We start from the raw sequence: 23,521 nt of genomic DNA, 5'->3' as shown, positions 1-23,521 counted from the left end.
CATAATTACACAGGGACTATAAAAATGTCGTTGTAGCTGTGGTTATATTTGTGAACAAAGACACTAGCATGATCCAATCTCAGGGCCTGAGATGTTAGAGGCCGAGTTAGTGTTCGAGAAGAACGAACAGCGTGACATCCCCTTAGGCATGGACACTTCTGAGAACAACACTGTGTTAGCTGAACATTTGCAAACCAACAGAAGCGTTGTTCTGAAGTAGGGTTCAGTGTATTCCAGTTCATAGCTAACTCAGCAGTGGGCTCTGACTAGAGCTCAGAAGAGGATTAGCTAGAGTGACAGTGTACAAATGAGCACTGAACGGAGCTGTGCACATGTGAGAAAGTCACACAGATACCAGCACACACTATATTAACTGCTACTTCATCGGGACTCAAAAGGAGCAAGCTGTAGAAGGTGACGACGTACTGGGGTTGATGGTTGATTCTGTTCATTCACAAACCACACATATCATGCTAGGGTTTGTTCAACACCAACAGGAAATGTCACTTCCTATGTGGACCAGTTTAGAGTCCCTGACTACTTACTGAAACAGTGTTTACAGCTCCATTATGTTTTAGAAGGCAAACCAATTTCACATGCAGGCAAACACAAAATGCACTTGGTCCATCTTATCTATCAACCCTCACTGTGCTCTTACAGTATGCTTTGGTTTTTCCCTACAGGGACCCATAGTTTTGATGTGCGGTGATATTTGCGTAATGTCCATCTTTAACAAAATACCAGTAAAGCATCAACGGCATGTAAAATAGTACAATGTCGGTTACATAAATGAAACATACTCCTAACTGGACATGACATAGTTACCGTAACGTAAACTACAACACATTAACAAGCTAACTACATCAGTCAAAATGTTACTAGCTAAAAAGCACCGAGCGTGCTAACATTAGCTAACGTTTGTCAGTTATGTCTCTGAAAGGACTCAGTTTAACTATTTTACCTCTCGCTGACCAGCACCACGTCGGCATCGCTCCAGTGTTTAAACACACACGGTAGAATTCTCCGAAAGGCGAGGAAAAGACCGGGGAAAACTACGGCGCCACAAGCTAAAACTTGCAACATCCTGGTGGCTTTTTTTCCTCTAAACCTGCCTGGAGACCGAGTTCTCTCCCCTCCGAGAATTTCGGTCAGTTACACGCAGCGCTTAGGCATTTTCATGAGGCAGGACTTCGGTGTTTTTCACCGGGAACGGTCCACCATCAACGCACGCACACACACACACACTCTGCTGAGGCTCAGCAGCAGCACCACCGTCGACTTTCTTAGTTATGAAACAAACAGAGCTTCCTGTTAAGACTAATACAATAAGAGTCGTGACCTGAGCGTTTGCTGTTAAGTAGGAAACAACGTAACCATAGTTACTCCTTTTGCCTTTTATTTTGAAGGTAAACGTTTTTTGTGTCTCTTTTACACGTAAATGAACAACCTGACATTTAATGGTTTTTCTAAGCAGTAAATACTTTAGGTTGGACAGTAAAAAGCATGCACGTAATCAGCAAATAGTGACCATTTTTCAAAATGCAGCTACTTTAAAGAAGCCACATTAAATTTGAAAAATGTGTAATTAGATAACAGTTACAATTTCAGGCATTACTGGATTATGTGTTTTATTACTTTCCTCAAAATATGTTGAAGAAATCTCAATTAAACAATAAAGTCAATTCCTACACGCTTATGCCAGCATCCTTTTGCAAGGACAATTTGATTTGATTAATGAGATGTGATTCATGTGATTCATTTTCTAAAATGTGGCATTAAAAATGTTGGCCATTTGTTCATTTTGAGTGATCATGATTCATTCAAAGTAGTCCACTTTGGTTATCAAAATATGTTAAATGTTATTATGGTATAAATTTCTAAAATCCCCATGTATTCTGTCTTCAATGAATGACCACATTCAAAGTAAAATGTCTACAATATTTTTAATCTGGCAAAGTATTCGTCATAGGAGAGACACTCGAATAAAAGTTGCGTCATCATTGAGTGCAAAAAATCAGCCAAAATGATTTTCCCTTTTTGGCCACTTGGGGGCAGTGTAACTGTTATGTCATCACAAACTTCCGCTCTGTGCATTGTGCTTCTCACAGGGCCTCGAGTAACAAAGCCGCTGAGAAGGGGACGTGGATGAACGAACAAGTTGTTCTGCCCCCTATTTCACTCAAATTCAACTTGGATCGCTTTTTTATTAGTTGCTCGCTCTATAACCTTTGTTAATGACTGACAAAGAGCTGTGGGGTAGGAGCAGGAACTTTTTAACCTCTACTAAAAGGAACATAATGGCTTGTGTGTCAATAAGAAGCTGTAAACTGACACAGCTACATGATCGTTTAGAATCATTTGCAATATTTTATATATATCTACATTCAATATATATCTACATTTGGACAAATTTCTGACTCTTTAAGCTGCTTAACATGCTTTTTCTGATAAGTAACTAATGATAACTTCAGGCTTCATGAAAATATGATTATGTGTTGCTTTCCGGTAATGGGGAGTGAACCAGAACAGCCAATGTGCAATCTATCACTGGCCATGCTGACATGAAGCTATCGGTCTCAGATGCAGCTATCACTTGTCAGGTAAACACTCCCTTTGAAGTCAGTAGTTGACCTAACTTTGCTGATTATGCAGGGTAGTGTCTGATAGCTGATAGCTGCTTGTAGACTACCTGACATTTCATTTCTTAACAGTTTTAAATCATGGAGTAGGCTGAAGAATTTAGTTTCCTTTGTGAAAACTTTGTAACTGTGTTTGAAAGGTGTCTTTAAAGCAAAGTTTATGAGCATCAAAATCTTAAACTTATAACAGTATCTTTTAATCAGATTGCCAATCAGATAACAGTTTGGCTACCTACCATAGAACAGTGTTCCTTTATAATTCATAATCCAAGGTGTGAGCCAAAGGTTTAGGAATTGAATTAAGTTGGTTAGAAAATGGATGGACAACATGTCCTGTTTTTATGGCAGTATACAAATAAATGGGGGTGGATCAAGACCTTTGCACAGTGCTGCATTTGTAAAGGCTGCATTACAGATGTACAGTAAGAATTAATTTAATTCAAGTCCCCCCAAAATTCTTTTAGAACTCTGAATGCTAACATTACAAGCCACTAGTTATAGTGTACATAGTACATTTACATATTTGTTTTACTGGAACCTTAAACCCGCATTTCTCCATTAGAGAACATATGCTGACATATTTTACGACTCCCAGATAAGAGCAACTACAAGGTCCAGCAAATTAATTGTTTCAGATAAGCTTTATAAGCTGTGTCTTGGCAAGATAGCCATAGGTCTCCGGAATTTGCTACTTGATCCTTCCTTATAGTACCTTATTGCCTTTGTGACCATATCGGTAAGTTTTGTTTCCTCAAAAACGATAGAGCTGTGGCCATTAAGTGTCATGTGTCACACTGTCATCCCTGATAAAGTGTTTGCGTCAGTGAATCCATGAAAATTCACAACTACTTCTCTATAGATTGTTTCAGCATACCAGCTCAATGTTTCTAAAAGCTGCGGTTCAAAGTGTGATGGCAGAAAACATCAAAGATGTAAGTGTTTCCTGTGGCTTTGAGGTGACCACATCAGCCGCCACATAACTGCAAAAAGAAGCAACACAGTCCCTCATATCGATCCCTAATAAAGTAATTTTTTCCATTTCATTTCATTTCTTATAATGTGCAGTGCTGCTGTAGCAGTCATCTGTGCGCTGCTTCTCCAACAGCCAAGAAAAGTCAAATCCAGAAGGCCAAGTTAAAACAGAAGACATTAAAGAGGAGTCAGGGAACGTGGAGTCACACAGGGACATGATACAGTTTCTACTTTGAGAGTTCAGAGTTCAGTTTCGCTTCACGGCATGGATTTATCAATTTATTGACTCCATTCTGTCCTCACTTTACTTTTATAGGTCTTATAGGTGTGGAGTGCTGGGACTACCTGAGACTCTCTGGGCAGTATTATCAGTTATTGCCCTTCTGAAATAGTTTTAAACCAAGGTATTAACATATCATGTTATTACTAATTTACATTTGGTGAATACCATTGTTGACACATTGTGCTTTGTTTTCAGTGATGATTGAGCTGATTTTGGACTGCAAATCAAATTGTATTGCCATAAACCATCTATTTATGATATTAATGAACCCATAAAGATCCAGAGTGATGTCAGCTTTTTTCCGTCATCCCCACTTCCCCTGTACCATTCAGGCACTGGACTGTAGTGTACATTTGCTGCACATTTGGCCAAATTTTGAAGCTAGAATCATTCACGCAAAACACAATATTGTCTGATGAAAATCCATTTTACATGCTGTCAAACTTGATGAAGAATTTAGAGTGAAGTTGTTGACATTAGATTTAAGAGTGATCTGAGACACAGTTAGACAAAATGCCACAGGTGAAAGTTTTTGCTGCCAAGTATTCCCAAGTCTTAGTCATTTATTAGCGTTGAGAGGAGAGAGTCTCCATGTAACCATTCTCATCCAAAACACATGGAAAATATATTTTTTAAAATGCTGTGTCAATAAGACTGAGTTTTAGTGAAACATTAACAGCTAAAGTAATTAATGACCTGTGTACTGATTAATCAGTCACCTACAAATGCTTGATATCCACTTAAGCCAGACAAAGTCAAAGCTCAAGTATCTGGAAAAATATCCTTTTATGTCAAGTCTTCTTAAAAATGGCTTGCTATAAAAGTAATCGATCCTGTAGACATTCAGAGTGTACGTACGGTAAAAAGATTAGGATTTTCTTCTCTAATAAAAAATATGTTGAAGGAAGGAAACAAGAGGAGGGAAAATCCTGATTGATGAAATGTCACCTTCAAACCTTCTACCACTCCACCTTGCAGTGTCAAAGTCCTGTTCTTTGTACGCCTCAGATCCACACCTCCATGACTCATGGATGGTCCAAGAACGTCACACTCAATCTCTGACAGCAATAAGGTGAAAAGGGGAGCCATTAAAATTAATACATCTGTAATAAGAATAAGAAAAAAGTGGTGATGTAAAGATGATAAAACAATGAGTTTTCTCCCCTTTGCATTTATCCTTTAAAACATGAGGAATGACATGTCTGTAGCCTAATCAATTCAATTCCATTCAGTTTTATTTATATAGCGCCAAATTACAACAAAGGTAATCTCAAGGCACTTAAATAATATAGTCCAATTCAAGCCATCTGGAGTTCAATTCATTGTAATCATAATCCAATGAAATCCATTTAATCAATTTCAAAATAATCCAATTCATTCATAAAGAGCCCATTCAAAAACAATTCCCTAGCTAAGGAAACCAAGAGATTGGGCCGAAGCTTCTCTTCGGTCCAATCTCCCGTCCTGAGCGTGCCTGTGGCGACTGTGGAAAGGAACGACTCCCTTTTAACAGGAAGAAACCTCTGGCAGAACCAGACTCAGGAAGGGTGGACATCTGCCTCGACCAGCTGGGGTTTGAGAAGACAGAAAAGAGGGGGGAAAACACCATAACACCATTCAAAGGATACCTTTTGGTACAGGGAAACACAAGTTAATGACCACAATAATGTCACATGTATATAATGTCATTTGAGAAATTAAACGGGGGGGAGAGAGAAAGAGAGAGCGAAGTGAGGAAAGGTGTGACAGATGAGGCCCCCCAGCAGTCTAGGCCTATAGCAGCTTAACTACGGGATGTTTCAGGATCACCTGAGCCATCCCTATAAAGGGTTGTGAGAACCCTAAACCCATGGAACACTCTCAGTGCATTAAAATGTGACGCCTGAGGTCTACTGACTGAGTGTTAGCATGTGATGAGCTCAGATTTAGATGGTGTTGACTGGACTTGTACCATTATCCAGCTGAATACTGGAAAGACAAAATAAAGCATGGAGAAAATGTCGTTTTAAATTTTACACACTGACGTTGTAAATATGTAACTTTTATTTTCTTGCAATAAGGGAAGTAGGTTTCTTGGCTGCAGGGAATTGTTTTTTTTTCTATGCAGGCTGGTCACTAGGTAGAAGAAATGGCAGCCACTGTGTATGACTCCTCCACATCACAACGACACGCTGGTGTGCTATGGTGACCGTGTGTTTTCAGCCACAGTCTGCTGGACATCTCACCAAGCTGAGTCAACAGAAGATACTGTAGTAACCATGTTTTATCAGCCAGCGTTGCCTTAGCCTGCAGTGTTCCCAGCCGCCAGGCTTAACTGTTGCTACTGCCTCAAGCGAAAGAAACAAGTGTAAGAAGCTCAAGAACAACATTGTGTGGGGCATATTTTCTAAAGATTATTCTGGTAAGTACGATTCTGGTCAAATCAACTAAATAACGTTGGTGTTACTTCCACTGTTCAACTTGGCTTTGGCAAAGCGGCAGTGAGCAGCAGTCCATTCATCAACCCCAAAGTTGTGTGTGAGGGATTTGCATGTGGTCGAATGGCCATAACTGCTAGCTGTAAATTAAACACAGGCACCAGTTATTTAAGGGTGATGTCAAGTGCTGACATCTTTCTACTGAGGCGTCATTTGTTTATACTTCTTTTGACTTCATTGCATCATAGATTCGATGACATGCTGCTTCAGAGAGGTTTGACACATTTTCATGAGAAAAGCAGTGGGTATGACAACGGAGTCCTTCAAAAGCGAGTTCTCAAACTGCATGTATGCCGTCAGTTTGTTGAGATACGCGTAACAGCTGTTTCCTCGGTCTGATCCTTGAATTATATAAATCGGTAAGTGTTCAGTGAATGAGACACTGATAATTATGAAACAGTGAGTGTAACATATCTAAAGATAATAAGTTAACAAATGTTCGATTTTATATTCGTAAAAGTGTTCGTTTGCTATCTGTCAGTGCTTTGTTGTGAACGCAACTGCCAGGACAGAAAAGTGGCTCTCTTCTGTCCCTTTTGCTGTGATGCCCAAAAGAAGGAGGATATGGCCTCCCCTTTGATCAATAAACACGCAGTAAAGACTGAGCTAAATTGAGCAAACATGGTCAATGAACATCTCTTAAAATCAATACGGGCATTGTCCCCATCTGTGGTAAAATATTACAACACAAGCCCTCACAGATGGGAGGGCTAAAAATGACAGGTTGATAACGAAGTAATAAAAGCATAATATCCTCTGGTCTTACGGTAAAGGAAGCAGCCTCTCAGGTGAGTAACTCCACTCTCCTCTCAAGCTTTTCCAAACGACAGTTTGGATAAATCTGGCCTGTTTCGGGTTCTGTGTTGGTAATTATTATCACGACTGTTCTGATCATCTCTTTTCAGTGTTTACTTTTGGAATTGATAAATTAGTAATGACAAACATTGTTACTACACATCTTTTTGATGTGATGCAACTTACTCCTGGCCGGTGGCAAAAACTCTGGTCACGGAATGAAGTTGATAAGTTTTGCTAGAATCCAAATCTGCTTTCTATCTAATTTGCATGTGAAGCGTTATTTTCCCAATTAATCACCAAGGAAATTTAACCAACCATTACCTTTGTTAAATGTGTGCTTGTTCATTAATAAACGGATTTTAGATAATTTGTTCTTTTGTCTTGTCAGCAGCAGAGAAGACACTCTTTTCGGACCCTGATTTTGTGGCACTGTTACTCTGGCAAAATGCAGATGAATCTCCTTGTTGTGTCACTTTGCCTTCTTGGCACAGGTAAAAATGCTGTTACTAAAATTAGACTTACTGCTGATTTGTAAAGTGTTAATAAAGTAATATATTTTAAGATAATAATATAATATCTTATATTTTATGAAAAGTGGAGCAAAAAGGAAGGGTGATAGTTTGGAGCATTTGATGATGGCTTAATATAGGTCATAGATTAAGATGATGAAGCTGTTTGATAAAACGTTGTTCATAGTTACATGTATGTATAAATATATACGTATAGCGAGAGAATTAAACAGTTATCTTTACTTTTGAACCTTAAATTGCCACATAAGTACAACAAACAATAACCGAAACCAAAATACTTGCTTAGCATTGCCTCGTGAAATATAAAGGGGTTTTCATACAGGGAGGATTTTCCCAGCTCTGGTTTAACCCTTTTCTGTGATTTTGTTTTTGATCATACAGTAATTCTTTGTGGAGCACAGACCTCCATGGAGCCCACAGCTACCGATGGGCCCACATCAGCTCCAACAGCAAGTCCTGCAACAGAAAATCCTGTAACAGAAAATCCTGCAACAGAAAATCCTGTAACAGCAAGTCCTGCAACAGAAAATCCTGTAACAGCAAGTGAACCCACAAGCCAAACCGGTGACTCAACAACAGCTTCAGATGGTTCCAGTGCAACCCAAACCAGTGTAATAACAGACCAAACTCCTGAAGCAACCCAAGCACCATCCAGTGGGCTTTCACCAGGAGCGATAGCAGGCATTTCTATCGGCACTATTGCCGGGGTGGCTGCGCTCGGTGAGTACACTAGACAAACACAAGCATTGCGTAAGAACTCAGTTTTCCATCTCCTCAGTGTGTCCAGTTATCCATTAACAAGGAAGCACTGGTTGTTAAATGATGCTGTCCCATTACTGGTTCTCACCCTCTGAATGAATCCATTTATGAGATCAAAGAAAAAAAAGTCAGCTTTATGAAGATTGTGTAAAGATTCTGAATGAAAAGAATTGACTTTTAAAGTGAAAATCACAAATCTTATTTGTGGCAGCAGATGAAATTTACTGCTCCTATTGCATGACATTGACTCGTGACTTTGACTCGCGTACTCGTGACTCTCTGCTTCTGCTTGTGGTGATGAACTCACACGGAAACTAAAGACAGTTTAGAGATGTTATTACATCAGCCACAACACTAATTACAACAAACATGGTCATGGAAATGTTCTATGTTTATGCACCATATGAATAAAATGCATACAAGATTGGTCTCCTTACTTCTGCCATCTTCTTCATAGTGGCTCAGACCTCCAAAATAGAGGAACACGGAGCATGGAAATAGAAGTTCTTTCATTAAACATTGAAATAAATGCACACTTTAGTTGCTTGATACTTGTTAATATAAAAAATATATTTTTGTCTTTACTTCAGGTGGTGGTGTCTTTGGCCTGCTGAAGTACACCAACAGGATCTGAGATCAGCCCCTAATGAGGACTTTAATGGTAAAATATTGTAAGCTGAAAAATGTATTGTCACCATGTCCAACTTATTCTGGTTCAGTTACTGTACCTGGACTGAGAAAAAGTCATTTTGTCTGAAAGGCCAAGATATGAGCAAATACCTGTATCCTAAATGATTATGATGTGGCCAAGAGGAAGACATAAAAAATCCCCTTTTATGTGCTAATTGTCTGACTGTAAGTCAGAAGATAATTGTAAGATGATCAAAACATTTTCTCATGTAACATATATTATGTTTTATATTTTCATGTTTCTTCTGTTTATAGATAAATGTCCATTTTTAATTACGTAGGTCCAATCTAACAATAGTTTGTCAGATTTTGCACAAAGTAGTTTTTTGAATGGATGCTGTTTCTGCTTTATCTCTAGCTTTGTAAGTAAACTAAGATGTTTATATGACTTTCATTTGTTAAATTAACATCTGTACCTAAACCTTGTACTTTTCAGAAATCATCTCAACTATTTAATAAACCTATTTAATAAATAACTTTTCCCACCTTTCTGTTAATCATTTTCTTGTGATTTGTTTTATTATCTTTATCGTGCAACCACAGCTGTAGTGTTTGAATAAAGTCCGGGTGTAAGTACTTCCCTGTATTTCTAGGCTGTTGATTCAGTTCATGAGTTTACTGAGCATACAGTAAAGTAAGGTTGTGAGGTCATGAAAAAGAAGCCGACATATTTAATTTAATTTAATTTCAATGTGTGAATGCTATTGACCTTGACCCAGAGCTTCAATATAGCGTTGGCTGAGACTGAGAACAAAGGACAGGTCTTCATCCTTCCTAAGAGGTTTTATTTGGTTATTGTGGCTCGTTTTTTATTGTGTGTTTGTTGAACATTAGTCAGGAAGAACAAATCATCTTCCTGTAAGGCATAAATCATAAGGTGTTGACAAAAAAAACGAAAGATAATATAATAACACGAAAATGTTCTTAAGGTATTACTTTGTGAGTTGTGAGCTTTCAACCACATCTCACCAGTGACTGCTTCAAAGTCATGGTTTGATTAGCGAAAATAACACAGTTTCATGAAATAGTCACAGGTCGACTGTGAAATCAAGTTGGTGAAAAAGTCTGCATTCAGATGAGTCAAGGCAGGGGTGTGGGGGGGGACCACACATCTGATCTGCCAAGGAGGAAAATCAAGACTGAAGCCTGTCCTAACCCTATAATGCCTGATCCAATAATTAATGGACAGAAAATCTTAAAAAAAAAATAGATAAACTATAGATAAATAATTTGCATGTTTTTTTTTGATTGCGTCAAATTTCACACAAACATTTTCTGCACATTTGAACTATTTATAAGTAATTATGAGTTGCTTTAACAGCATAAGAGCTCATTTTGAAATACCAGTAAATATAGAAAAGAAAATCTCACCATAAAGTCTTCATAATAGCGATATGCTTCTCCGTGGCATAACCAGCTGTGGGCTATTGCGGTTCGGCCATTTTGGATTGTACCATGTGATATGTCAGAATTTTTGTATTGCAAAAGGGGCAGAAGACAAGCATCAGATTGTACAAGTATAGTTTTTATCCTATCCAGGTCTCAGAAATGAATGTATCAGAAATTATCCCCACAACATTGTAGGGTTAATGTCTAAGGCCTTCAATTCATTTGACTTAATAATATCAGTTTTGCACTCAGTTGCTATTTCCTTTGATATTTTGCCAATTTGCCTTTTTTTTTACATTAGAAACTACTTGGTTAAGGTTAGGTATTTAAAATGAATACATTTAAAATGGCTTGCATTGAATCAGACACTGTACTAATGTACATCATCAAAATACAGAGACACGAAGAATAAGTCCTTTGACAGTCGTATTGGCACAAAAAAACAACTGGATTTTTATTGCAATTATTTCACCTTTTTTGTTAGACCTGACTGATTAACTTCAGCTGATCTGTTAGCAGTGGTGTAAGACTTGTGGGACTGCTTTCTCCATTACTTTTGCTCATTTTTGGAAGGTAGCCTTTGTGCTTTTCCAGGCTTTTATTAATCTTTACTGTCTCGTTTTGATAGTTTTTTTGGATTAGATTTTGAGTCCCAGCTGGGATGCGTTGACCAGCCACCATTATAGTGACAAAGTATACAATTGTCTAATTCAAATGGGACATAGTGTTATATTTGAACTGTTTTAGATGGTGAAAATGAGCTTTTTTGTGGCCCCTGTCAAAGTCGCTGTTTGCTCAGTTCCCCTGACAAAATTCTCCCCTCATTCAGGGATCTCTCTGACCGTCATCAACTGCATGTAAGACACTGCTGACATGTATTTCATTCTTTCCAACTTAAGAGAAAACAAAATTATTTAAAAAATGTATCCCTTTATGCCAACATAGCAGCAACACTAATTCCAGTGCTGATACCCACGGCCTCTATAGTTAATATTCAACGTGCACAGACTTATTTATGGGATTTGGAAATTATTTTTTGTAATGATTCATCAGCTAGAGACAGAGGAGCCACAGAGCGACTTTGTAACAGCTGGCACAAACCCAAAGTAGAGAATTTGCAAAATACGATTCAAATGGAGAAAAAAAAGGGGTTAAAATTTTGTTTGTGGCTTGAAAAAAAAGGGAATTGAAAATCTAGATTATTTACAGGTGAATAAACATATAATCACATATAATACCGTAATTCTGTTCGGTTTTTTGCTTCTTTTTTTTTTTTAAATCACTCTCCAACACTGTTACTTATATGCTTCAGACATGATTTTGGTGACCGAACACTTTTGGTGCCACTTTAAAGTGGACTTCCACCCACAAGGCCATCTACTGATGGTTTTATGGTATGGTCATTAGTTATGGAAGTGTCAACACCGGGAGTGCTTGGTTACAACGCAGAAAAGAGCCCGGTCACACATGCAGGCAAAACACTGCTGATACTCTGAGCTGTGTGATCAGCCCATATGGTGTCCATGGGAGCTGAAAGGACTGTGTTCCCGGATGTGTGTATGATGGGGGAGGGGAATGTGCTGTATGTAGGATTTTACAGCAAACAAAAATATTGAGCTCTTGGTGGCAATAAAGGGTAAGTTAAAGGATGAGCAGAGCAAGAAGGCCTCTGAGGACAATGAATACATTTACATCAAGTTTTTTAGACCAGTCTAATTAATGACTCCAGGGATAGTTCAACCAGAGCTGATAGTAAACTATAGAAATAAATGTACATATGTCCTAAAAGTAGAAATTTAAGCAATAAATAAATGTCTCTGGTACCTGTTGATTTGTCCTGCACATCAGCTTGGAGGAATTTCAGCTCAGATTATTTCAAAGTTCTTCTGTTGGAGCAATCTTTCCATCCACCAAACATGTTTCTATGAGCCCTCTCACATGTCCAAGGTGGATTCATGACCATTAACCTTAGCCAGCATGAGGAAGCCTTTGGTTGGTTAGAAGTTACCGTGCGCTCCTTTAGGATCTAATGGACGACTTTTCCAACCTCTTTTTCTGACATACAAATTTATGAAGCTCTGAATTTGATCGAGCCGTGTTTTTTTTTAAAAATAAGACAGTTAAGATCCTAAAAACATTCCCACACCGCTGTAAGTTCCACAATAAGACTGCACCATTTTCAGCTTTTCATTTGGACCAGGTGTAATGTATGATTAAGTGATAAATGTTGCAGGCTAACATGCCTCTGATCCCACAGACTGAAGGTATCTAAACTATCATGTTGTGGCAGAACACAGTTAGTGTTACAGCAATGACAGCACTTGGCCCTGGTCTGATAACTTTATCTTTTCCACTCACTTGTTACAAACAGATCGTCTGCCCGAGCCCCAGAACCCTAATCATGTACACACACTCACTGACTGATGCAAAAAGAGCTAACGCAGAGAAGCAACTATCCCTTTTGATCAAACGTTTCTGAGCATTATTCTTCTCATAAAACAGAATAATTCCACAGCATACAATCATTTTCAAAGTTTGTGTCCCTCGATGGTTTAAATGTTGCTTCAGTGATTAGAGACCCTGACATGGAAACTAAGCACTGTTGACTGCGGAGGCTTGGAAATCAGTTAATGCTGAATTATAAACTACAAAATATCAGCGTTGGTCTTAAAAGTTTGAGCCATCTTCACTTGAATCTACAAAATGTCATCAAAACAGTGTTCACAGCAGCCTCTAGTGGTGATAACCTGTCATGTGGCCCTGTGTCACGTGTTAGTGAAATCATTTTATCCAGCAGTTCACCACAGGTAGAGTGCTCTCAGAGCTCTAATTATTAGTAACTACAGAGCAATTAAAGGATATCAAAAAGGGAAATAAGACATTTCTGACTTTTCTATACTCTACAAATTTCCCATGCCCCATGTAAAGCTGCACAAATAAGCATTATTTATACACATAATGGCCATGTGTAACACAATATCACTTATTAGTGAGTGGTCAGTTAGACTAGAAAAGCGCTATACAAGTACAAGTCCAAGTCCATTTACCATTTATTGTGCAGTCATGTGAAAAAGGACATAGGCTACATCCTCTTTGGGTTTCCATATGAGGCCATAAAAAAAAGAAAATTGTCTGCTCCTTGCCAGGGCTTAGAATTAGGTAAGTAAAACCCTTAATGAACTAACAACACATGTCAACATGAGTCATTAGATTTTTCACTAAAAATAAGCCAAAAGGCAGAAACTGTGTGGAAAAACTCCCGTGTCAACTCAGTAGCTTGCAGAACCACCTTCAGTAGCAATAACTTGAAGAGATATTTTTTTTGCCTGGCATTATGAGTATCTCACATTATCATGGAGGATTTTCTTTGTGATCACCAGATTTATAATATATCTAAAAACATGCAGTGGGGTTTAAGGAAAGAAGGCAAGACAGATGCAAACCAAACATTCAGACCTGCTGTTCGGAAAAGTGAACATTGCAATGCTCCATGTAGGTTTAGGTAGAGTGAATCAAAAAAGAAAATACAAAAATATTTATAGTAGAATAAGTGAGCAACGGAGAGCTACACACCACGTTTATGTCTCAAATCCTGGACAGAAATGTCTCCCACATTTTTTAAAAGATTCCTCGGCCTTATTTACTTAACTGTATTATCCAGATACGTTACCCAGAAGATATTTTGATCCACTCTTCTTTCCAACGTCACGTCATTTCATTGAGGTTTGCAGCACTAGTTTATGCACAGCTCTCTTAAGGTCCTACCCACAGCATTTCAGTCTGATGTGAGTCCTGGACTTTGACTGGACCATTGCAACACCTTGATTCTTTTCTTTTTCAGACTTTCTGTTGTAGATTTGTTGCTCTGTTTGGGATCATTGTCCTGTTGATGAACCAGTTTCAGCCTAGCTTTAGCTGTCAGACAGATGACCTCCCATTTGACTCTAGAATACTTTGGTATACAGAGGAGTTCATGGTGGACTCACTGACTGCATGGTGCCCAGGTCCTGTGGCTGCAGAACAAGCCCAAATCATCAGCCCTCCACCACCGTGCTTGACAGTTGGTATGAGGTGTTTGTTTGGTTTTCTCCAAACGTGCTGCTGTGCATTATGACCAAACATCTCCACTTTGGTCTCATCTGTCCAGAGGACCTTGTTCCAGAAGTCTTGTGGTTTGTTCAGATGTAACTTTACAAACCTGAGCTGTGCCGCCATGTTCTTTTTAGAGAGAAGAGGCTTTCTCCTGCACCCCTTCCAAAGAAGCCATACTTGTTCAGTCTTTTTCTAATTGCACTGTCATGACCTTTAACATGCTAACTGAAGCCTGTAGAGCCTGAGATGTAGCTCCTGAGCTTTTTGCAGTTTCTCTGAGAATTGCATGGTCTGACTTTGGAGTGAACTTGTGGGGACATCCACGCCTGGGAAGACAGTTGTCTTGAATGTTTTCCTCCCATGACTAATCTTTATTTCTGTAGAATGATGGAGTCCAAATAGTTTGGAAATGTAATTATACCCCTGCCCAGAACAGTTTCTTCCCACTCATCAGATCATTGCTAATTTTTGTCCTCCTTGGCAGTGTTAACACACACCTGAATGCTCCAGACCAAGAAACTGACAAAACTTCTGCTTTTATAGAGGTGCTCACACTGATGATCAGTTAATAGAGTGCATTTTATTAGCAGCACCTGGCTGCTACTTACCCTCTTAATTCATTTTGACTTAGTTTTTGTGAAATAACAATGACAATAATAAATAAATAAATAATAATGACAAATGTTGTATGTCATGAGACATTGTTCATCTGAGGTTGTATTTACCTAATTTTAACATATGGTGTAAGACCAGACTTTTACAATAAAATCACAACCCATCTCTGCCTGTTTCCAGTCTTGGAGTTTTCCACTCCAAAATGTCTTGATAATGCTATCAATTATGATTGTGTTCTATCATCTCTCTGCTACATTAAACAAACTGCATTAGGTCAGGTTGAATGGTTAACAGCATGCAATAAAAAAAAATAAAAAAATGTTTTTAAGCTTCATTTACCTGGCTGGACAAATTGTGGTTAAATAAAAACAAACACGTGGCACAGTGAAAGTAAGACAGGTACGATTTATTGACTGTGAAATGAATTAGATGTAAATTCAGGAACATCTCATCTGCAGGAAGTATAGCTATAGTCACACAGCTGCTTTGGTATTCACTTTCCACAGTACACTCAGTGCACTGTTCATAAATACTGTACAAAAATAAATGTTCTTTTACATAAAACGTGGTAGAGCAAAAAAGCTTTGTTAAATTACACATACAGAATGCACCCCTGAGTGCTGACATCATATTAAATAGAATAAATTACAAACTGCAGTTCACACTAATGTTCTAAGGTTATTCATGTATATTCAACTGACAAGAGAAGTTATACATTCAGGTCCAAAAACGACTGAGTTCACCGCTGCAGAAAACAAAGTTGTTACTCTGCTGTGCCAGAGGCTGAATTTCCATTCTTTTCCCAAAAATACTACATTACTCCACCTTCCACCTTTTCATATCACCAAGATGAAGGTCAGATGAAGCTTTTCCCTCCAGCTCCACGTCACTGTCTCATATTCAGTTTGTAGTGGCAGGACTCCCCACTAGGTGGAGCTGTCTCCCCGTAGGCAGCGTCCATGTTTAGGCTCAGTCAAGTGCACTTTTTTTTGGCCCCTCCACCTTGTCTACAGCCGACATATCTGATATTTGCTGTGTGACGGGGCAGCCAGCTCGTAGAACAGGACGTAAGCGTTGCTGCTGCGAACCTGGCTGGAGGAAATGGGGCTCACCCTGCACAGAGAACACAGTGCAATGTTGTCAGTGAACACACGTGTAGCTATTTACATACGTCTCTTAATAAATACGGGTCCAACCATAGACATGGCTCCAGGTTTATAGACTTACAACTACACCAGTCTGCTCATATAATACAAACAGCCAAAGACCTAAAGCACAGGTCCACAGCCAGAACAAGCTCATTTTCATTTGACAGCAGGTACATACAGCATAATCAGGCTGCACAGCTTTCTGCCAATCTGATAAGATCATACATAAAGTAACTCAATGACGTGAGATTCGATACCTTGAGTCATTGTAGCTGTACCACTCCCCCAGTGCCGGGTTCCTGCAGTAGGCTGTGTAATGGCCTCCCAGGGTGTTTCCAGTGTGGTTGGATACAGCGTACAGGTTATACACAGGGCGCTCTGCGGGAAGAGACGACACGACTGTCATTCAACACTGGTGAACACTCGCTTCAACACAGCCGCCCTTCCTCTGGCAGATACTCACCGCTGCCCTCTGTGGCGGCGAACTCCCGCAGGTCCAGATCTTTGAGGGGAAAGTTGACAAAAGTGGAGAGTTTGCTGGCTCGGACGTTAGAGTCAGAGAATCGCTTCAGGTCTGAGGAAAAAGCCGAGTTAAGGACCATAAACTGGTTAAAAATTAGATGACCGCACTGTGTGTGAGGTATAATAAATGAGATCATACTTCACATGCACTTTAATGAGACTCCTAACTTTTTTAAAAACATTGCTTAGAGGTCACATTATGCTTTCCGGGTTCCTTTCACGTGCCATGTAGCCGGCATCATGTTTTGCCTCATATCATTCTTATTTATTCTGCAGTGCAGCTTTCACATGAGCAAGAACATAAATACATATAGTTCAAATACATCAGAATGCGGCAAAGTGTGAGGGAAAGGATACGGAGTACGAGAATCTGAGGAAACTTCTGGATGCTGAACCTCTTGGTGCATTTTCGTCTGGCTCTGCATCTGTCACATGTCTGAGAGAGAAACGGTGTAGGCAGTGAGATGCTGCTGCTGCACATCCACGCATTAGATCATCTTTACACAGGACTGAGAAATGTTTTCATAGTTATGTGAGGTCTCTTACTGGTCTCTCTTCTCCATCCAACACATCTTCTTTTGTAAAGAGTTTCAAGCAGTCTTTGAGAGTTACTTCACCTGAGTTCTTCTGCGGGGGCACAGAAACATCCACTCAGAAAACATGTTCATCACACTCCTGTTATTTACCTTTCTTAAGTGGTTAAAGAAATGAACAGACCTTTAACTTCTCCTAACACAAAATTACAGTTGGAAAACTGGTTCAAAACTGGTCTAAAATACAACTTCCATTAAAATCCACACAATCTTTTTGTTTGTGGTGTACTATATGTGGACTATAGAGAAGAAATCACAATGACATGCACCCAGTTTGACAGAATATAAAGTAAAGGTGTGTTTATGTGTGTTCTGACCTGTGCAATGGGTATCGAAAGGTCCCAAAATGGATCAAACATAGTGGAGCAAAAGCCACAGGCGGTGCAGGTCAGACAGCTTTTCAGCTGCCCCACAAAGAGGTCTGCAAGCAGGATGGAAATGACACCAATAAATTAATATACTAGACATTTTTAAAGGCAGGTTTAAGGCAATTCTCAAACTATACTGTGGCACAAAAGTCACTTACCCACAACTTTGCTGTCCTCCCTCTGCAAATACATATTCCACATCTGCCTGCCTTTTTCAACATCCCTGCAAAAGAAACTTCATTTACTCCCAAAACAAACGACTAAAAGGTTTTGAGGTTCGGGTAACGACAGGATTGGGAATTGTTCAAATAAATCTGTTATTACTGTTGCAATAATAACTACTGTGCTATTCTAAACAATCTAACAGTTTATTTCATGCATGCAGAGGACCTTTATGAGCAGTGAGACGTGTCAGAGTCATGTCAGGTTATAAATGACTAACTGGCGACAGAAGTGAGAAGCGTCTGATGTGCTGACTTACGTGAGGTGGTCAAAGTCCTCCACGGACAGCCTCGGGCGGATCGTCACTCTGTTCACTTCATTATGGAGGCCGTCCAGCAAGAAGCGCAGAAACTCCTGAGCATCCTGCTGACTGCAGAGAGAGAAATATTACTCATCTCCAAGCTTGACGAATTATTTCTTAAACACATAAAGCGGGAGAGAAACTTACTTGCAGCCAACAAATTTTGGAGCGAATCTCTGGATCTGACTTCTAAAATCAGAGGGACTGATGGAATCGTTGTTCACAGACGTCCACAGAGTCTGAGTCAGCTTTGCGAACTCTGAAGCAATGAGAAAGGGAAAAAAAAAAGGCCAATCATTAAAAGACTTACACATCAGCCACAACTCCAAGTCCACTGTTAGGTAACACTGATCACCGTGGTTAAAGGCTATGTTCTTCTTTTAAACCTCCAGTCCTAAAACGTGGACGACACTTTAACATGTGCCAGCCCATGGTAGCAGCCTCCCTCAGCAGGACGATACACCTCCTTGTGTAACTGCTGAGAAGAAACCGATTCAGAGGCCGAGACATCTACCTGGCCTCCAAACAAACTCCCCAGATGCCAGAGCATCCCAAAGATGTGTCGGAAAAGCCGCAACACCACCCAAAGGAGCTGCTGCCAATGTCCCAGCAACAACCCCCACGTCTCAGGCCCCTCAGCAGTAAACGGACCTGGTGTGCGATGATGTCAAACGTGTACACTTAAAGTGGGTCATGTGAAGTCACCTGAGCCTTAAGAGTCCATTGAGTTGAGACTCTTTTGTTACAAAAAATACGTCGAGCAAACTAAACCAAGCCTGCAGCTTTTGTGTAGCAGTAAGACCAATGTTTACAGTTGTTCTTGCGCAAACGGTACACTGTAAGATTAGGCCAATCCAAAGCTGAGTCCTGTCATGAATTATGGGAGTTATGAGGACCAACCTCAGCCGGATGGACTCGGTTAGGTAACTGAACAAAGACCGGAGTTTGTGAAAGTACTAAAAATGTGACAATGTGTGACCTGCCGCTGATCCGTAAAGTGGCTTAACACTTTAAAGAGTACACGACAGGTCTATAATGTTCGGCATTGGCCTGCTGACATGTGGTTTAGTAGGTCAGGGGCTCGCCATACCTTCCATGAGAGCAGAGTCGTTCCTGCTGTTGTTTTGTAGGTCTGTGCAATGGATGTTTCTCAGACAGTAATCTCTCAGCTCTGTGGTGTTACTCAGACATTGTAGGATGGAGTTCATGAAACACTGGAAACAAAAACACAAGAATTAGAGAGGATTCGGGAGAACATGAGAACACGTTTGTAGAGCACAAGGTGACACTTACCGTGTTTCCCAGGTTCCTCAAACCCACCAAGCCCTGAGGACTCTTGTTCTGTTTGAAATAAAAAAAGAAGACAGTTTAATGGATGAGGAATAGTATGAGAAAAACACAATTTTATGTTGATTCTTTGGCCACTTTGATGACAAAAGGTGTAAAGTCATCAAGTAAAATCTTCTAAGATGGCTCCATAGAGGCCCAATACAGGCCTGGTGCGAACATGGGCCACAAACATGGGCCACAAACCATTTCTTTGGAGAACGAGAGGTGTGGATTATCATTTTTTTCTTAGTTGGTCAACTTAAAGCAACCTTATTTGGTGATTTCTATTCATCTATGGAACTAAAGGGACACTGTGATAACATATTCTCTTAAATGACAATCAAAACTGAAGAGAGACACGCTGCTAGTTTGCCAGCAGTGATGAAACTACTTTACAGCAGCAGCACATTCCTCAAGCATGAACAAGCCTCACAGGAGTGTGTGGCATTTATTTAATGCATTCTGCTCAGTGTGACCGTCACATTGTTGGCATGGATGCGCTGTGATCTCAGCTGCTGATCCGAATGCCTTGAAGAAATAGCACCGCTCACATGGCTGTGACATCACACCAGCATGTGAGAGAGGCCAGAGTGATAAATTCCGCTATGAATCCGTGGAACACAACGTGGTGTTGAAGTGTGAAGTTTCACATCAGCGCTTAAGTCACAAATCAACTGGCTCAGTTTGGCACTATTCTGATGTGCTGGTGTAGAGTTAATCATCTGCGGTTTGGACTAGCAAGGGTCAAAAAGCGACTGCACATGTGCTGACAGTTATTTTTCTGGATTCTGAATAGAGAACATACCCACAAAGTTCTACAACAAGTGTCTCTTCTGTTTTTAATCACAGTTTTACTCACATGGGCCACTGTTCTTGACTTAAAAAAAAAAACTATGGCTGCTTTAAACGAAACCATCATCATTATGGCTAGATAGAAAGTTAATATATAATCTAAATCAGCTGTAAAATCTTAAAGATTATTAGGCTACCTGCAGTCAAAACCTTGAATGCAACTGAAAAAAGCTGGATTTGAGTCATATTTTTAGCATCTTGTTGGATTCTCACAGGAACTTAAAATCAATTGATCAGTAAAATTAACTCAAATAGTTTTTTTCAATCATTACTCAGACCTTTAAAAGACTAATGACAGCAGAAGCAACCAAAAACATTACTGACAAATCAACACAGTCACTAAAGATTCCCTTTACCTACAAAAATAAAGTGTAATTCATGAATATTTCTTTAATTATGACATGTCTGCGAGGGTTAACAGGCTTGTGAACTGTGGCCTGTCCTGACTGACTGAGCGTAGTAACAGAGTAATATGATGAGTCGGAGCGACTCAGCACTGACATGCACCAACGCCTCTGCTGACGGAGGATGCAACAGCGTCAAGGCAGCAACTCATGCAACTGATGCAAGCATAAATATGTGCACGACCAAACTGGGAAGCGAGCAACCACATCAGCTCCGTTTTCGCACTTCAGCTCGTTTTCTGTCACTTGGTTTGCAGTTGATCTTTACTTGTGGTTTACACCACATGTCCTTTCAGTGCCTCATGAGGCTCCAGAACTTTTAAAACCCCTTAGAAAACAGAACTGTGACCTAAGCACGCAGAAGGAATCCAGCAGATTTTTTTTCCTCTCTTCTTCTCTGCAGTATTTAAAGGTGACCATATGGTGCGAGTCCCAGCCCGCTGCAGCACTGACCAGCGGGGCTTGGCACACTCAGCAGGCGCCCTCTGATTTAGAAACACTCGTCCAAAAGCCGGGGAAGCAATGCGTTCAGGTAATCTCTGCGCTCTGAACAAGAACGCTCTCCACTGGTTGGCAGGACTTCAGAGAGCCACAGAACGTAATGTCCTGAACCTGCGATGCATGCCCGCTCAAGGCCAAGTAACATGTGGCGAAGGAGGCAGCGTTTCTGCACGCACGGTGCCAGCTCTGCCACTCCCTACCACACACTATGAACTGTGTGTGAAAACAGCAGGGCTGAGAAAGGTCCAGAACAGAACACACTTGTGGAAATACTGTACCGTTTTGATTTAACATTCATAAACTATATGTATACTGAGAGATACAAAGTAAAGATACTTTTCTAAAGAATAGAAAGCTTGATATATTGGAATGGATGGCTCTTTTTGAAGTAAAAGAAGCAGCTACTCAACATCAGCTTGGAAAATCATTAAAACTGACCAATTTATTAGATGGAGCTTCTTGGAGGCTCACAGGATCACCAATAAAACTCGGGCTGATCCTCTCACTAAACTTCATGATAATCCCTGCAGTAGAGGTGGGGATTAAGTTCAAACTAAGTTACTTGTAAGTTTAAATGCTGTAAAAAAAAAAAGAAAAGAAAAAAAGCCTGTGAATTAACTGTGCACAGGGGCGACTCAGGCCTCGGAGTGCGGGGGTGTAAACCTGTGACCTCGGGCTAACACCTCAAATCCACATGGACGCAAATATGTGCTGATTGTGGGCAGATCTGTGTGAAACGGAATGTCCTGTGATAAGCTGTACTTCCTCGGGCACATTCCTTATCAGCAGCTCTCCTTCCCATTATGCAACAAACACCACACTTGACTTGTTCGCTTGATGCAGGCATCTGCTGGTGAAAACTCTCCTGAACTATGGTCCTGTGTGTTGTGTGTGTTCACCCAGCAGTTCAGCATTATTGAGCCTAAAGGTCATCTTCAACCTGCCACAAACCTTGCTTTACCTTCAGCGATCACTGGGATTTTACTGTTTATTTCACTGGGATTATTCTCCTCTAACCTGTCTGCTTGATCTCAAAAAGACAACACACAGCGGAGACACACACTGTGTGACACACAGTGCCACTTGGATCTCCTCGTGCACCCCTGTGGTGTTTCTACAGTATTTGTCACTGCTGATCTGCTGATCTAAATTTTACACAAACAGAACAAACTTTCAGCCAAAATATTTTCTGGATTGTTGGTATGCATAAACAACATCATTACATTTTTAAGTGAAATGTAGCCTTTTTGTGTATGTTTTAGTAGTCTTTTTTAAGAAAGATGAGACAGAGGGGCGGGGGTTGGGGGGCAGAGGTAGGAGTGCAGCGGTTCTGGACTCACCTTGGCCGGGTTGATGATCAGACCCATGAACTTGGACACCAGCATGGACCGCGACAGCGACTGGCTGTTGCGCCGCAGCTCCGGCTTGTCCACGGGGAACGCAGCCGGTTCCTCCGGTACTGTCAACGTGTAGGAGTGTCGCAGAGACGGCATGTTGGCGCTGTTGAATGTCGGACGAAGTGAAATCCTCCTGAGCAGGTTCGGTAGAGGCGAAGCTGAGTTTAGGCTCTCGCTGTACGTGCAGTCTGTCTGCCTTCCGAGCTCCGGACCCGTGTACAACTCTTCAGTGATAAAACACCGACGGCGTGCGCAGGAGTTTTGCTGCGTGAACGTCTCCTCCCACTAAGGTGACGGGTGCTGCCTTTAAGTGCTGTGGGAAACGTCTAAACAATAGTTTTTGGTGCATCGGTACCAAGAAGCTGTGATATAATTTATTAAGGTGGTCCTGAGCAAAAGTTCTCCAGGTTTTCTGAAGGTTTTTACTCGGATATTTTTTTTCACTTACTTTCAGTTCTTATACCTGACCATTTTGAGAGGAATGTGCTTTTTGTCTGTTTGTTTTAAGTATGACCTATGAGTCACTCCAGGAAAGAACCAGTGTCTGTCTGCTCAAAAAATAGCCTATTTTAAATTGTATCTATTGATGCTTTATTACTCGCTGCCAAAGATAACAGTTTTACAGACATAAAAGGATATT

General features: G+C 40.3%; 2 protein-coding genes and 1 long non-coding RNA gene across 3 annotated transcripts in view; 1 reads left to right on the top strand and 2 right to left on the bottom strand.

Annotated features, from left to right (window-relative positions):
• tlcd3a (TLC domain containing 3A) overlaps positions 1-1,291 on the bottom strand; it is a 32,553-nt gene extending 31,262 nt beyond the window's left edge. The window contains exon 1 of the mRNA XM_072374296.1: positions 962-1,291. Within this exon, the coding sequence (XP_072230397.1) occupies positions 962-1,083 (122 nt within the window). The 5' untranslated portion in view covers positions 1,084-1,291. The remainder of the gene's footprint in view (positions 1-961) is intronic.
• Positions 1,292-6,120: 4,829 nt separating this feature from the next.
• LOC140279824 (uncharacterized) lies at positions 6,121-9,497 on the top strand. The gene is made up of 4 exons (XR_011909364.1): positions 6,121-6,295; positions 7,558-7,660; positions 8,081-8,419; positions 9,049-9,497. It is a non-coding gene; the product is annotated as an uncharacterized lncRNA (long non-coding RNA).
• A 6,480-nt stretch (positions 9,498-15,977) lies between these two features.
• Positions 15,978-23,126, bottom strand: LOC140279951 (ubiquitin carboxyl-terminal hydrolase 2-like). The gene is made up of 12 exons (XM_072375174.1): positions 22,825-23,126; positions 19,692-19,739; positions 19,489-19,612; positions 18,546-18,657; positions 18,357-18,467; positions 18,034-18,098; positions 17,825-17,928; positions 17,461-17,541; positions 17,272-17,350; positions 16,856-16,966; positions 16,650-16,770; positions 15,978-16,357 (listed from the first exon to the last, which is right to left on the bottom strand). Exons 1-12 carry the CDS (start codon positions 22,975-22,977, stop codon positions 16,252-16,254), a joined length of 1,215 nt encoding a protein of 404 aa, XP_072231275.1. The 5' UTR covers positions 22,978-23,126; the 3' UTR covers positions 15,978-16,251.
• Positions 23,127-23,521: the final 395 nt, after the last annotated feature.

The sequence above is a fragment of the Leuresthes tenuis genome, unplaced genomic scaffold, assembly GCF_036924035.1.
Source record: "Leuresthes tenuis unplaced genomic scaffold, fLeuTen1.0.hap1 SCAF_21, whole genome shotgun sequence".
Classification (NCBI taxonomy): Eukaryota; Metazoa; Chordata; class Actinopteri; order Atheriniformes; family Atherinopsidae; genus Leuresthes; species Leuresthes tenuis.
This window is presented reverse-complemented; position numbering and strand designations above follow the sequence as displayed.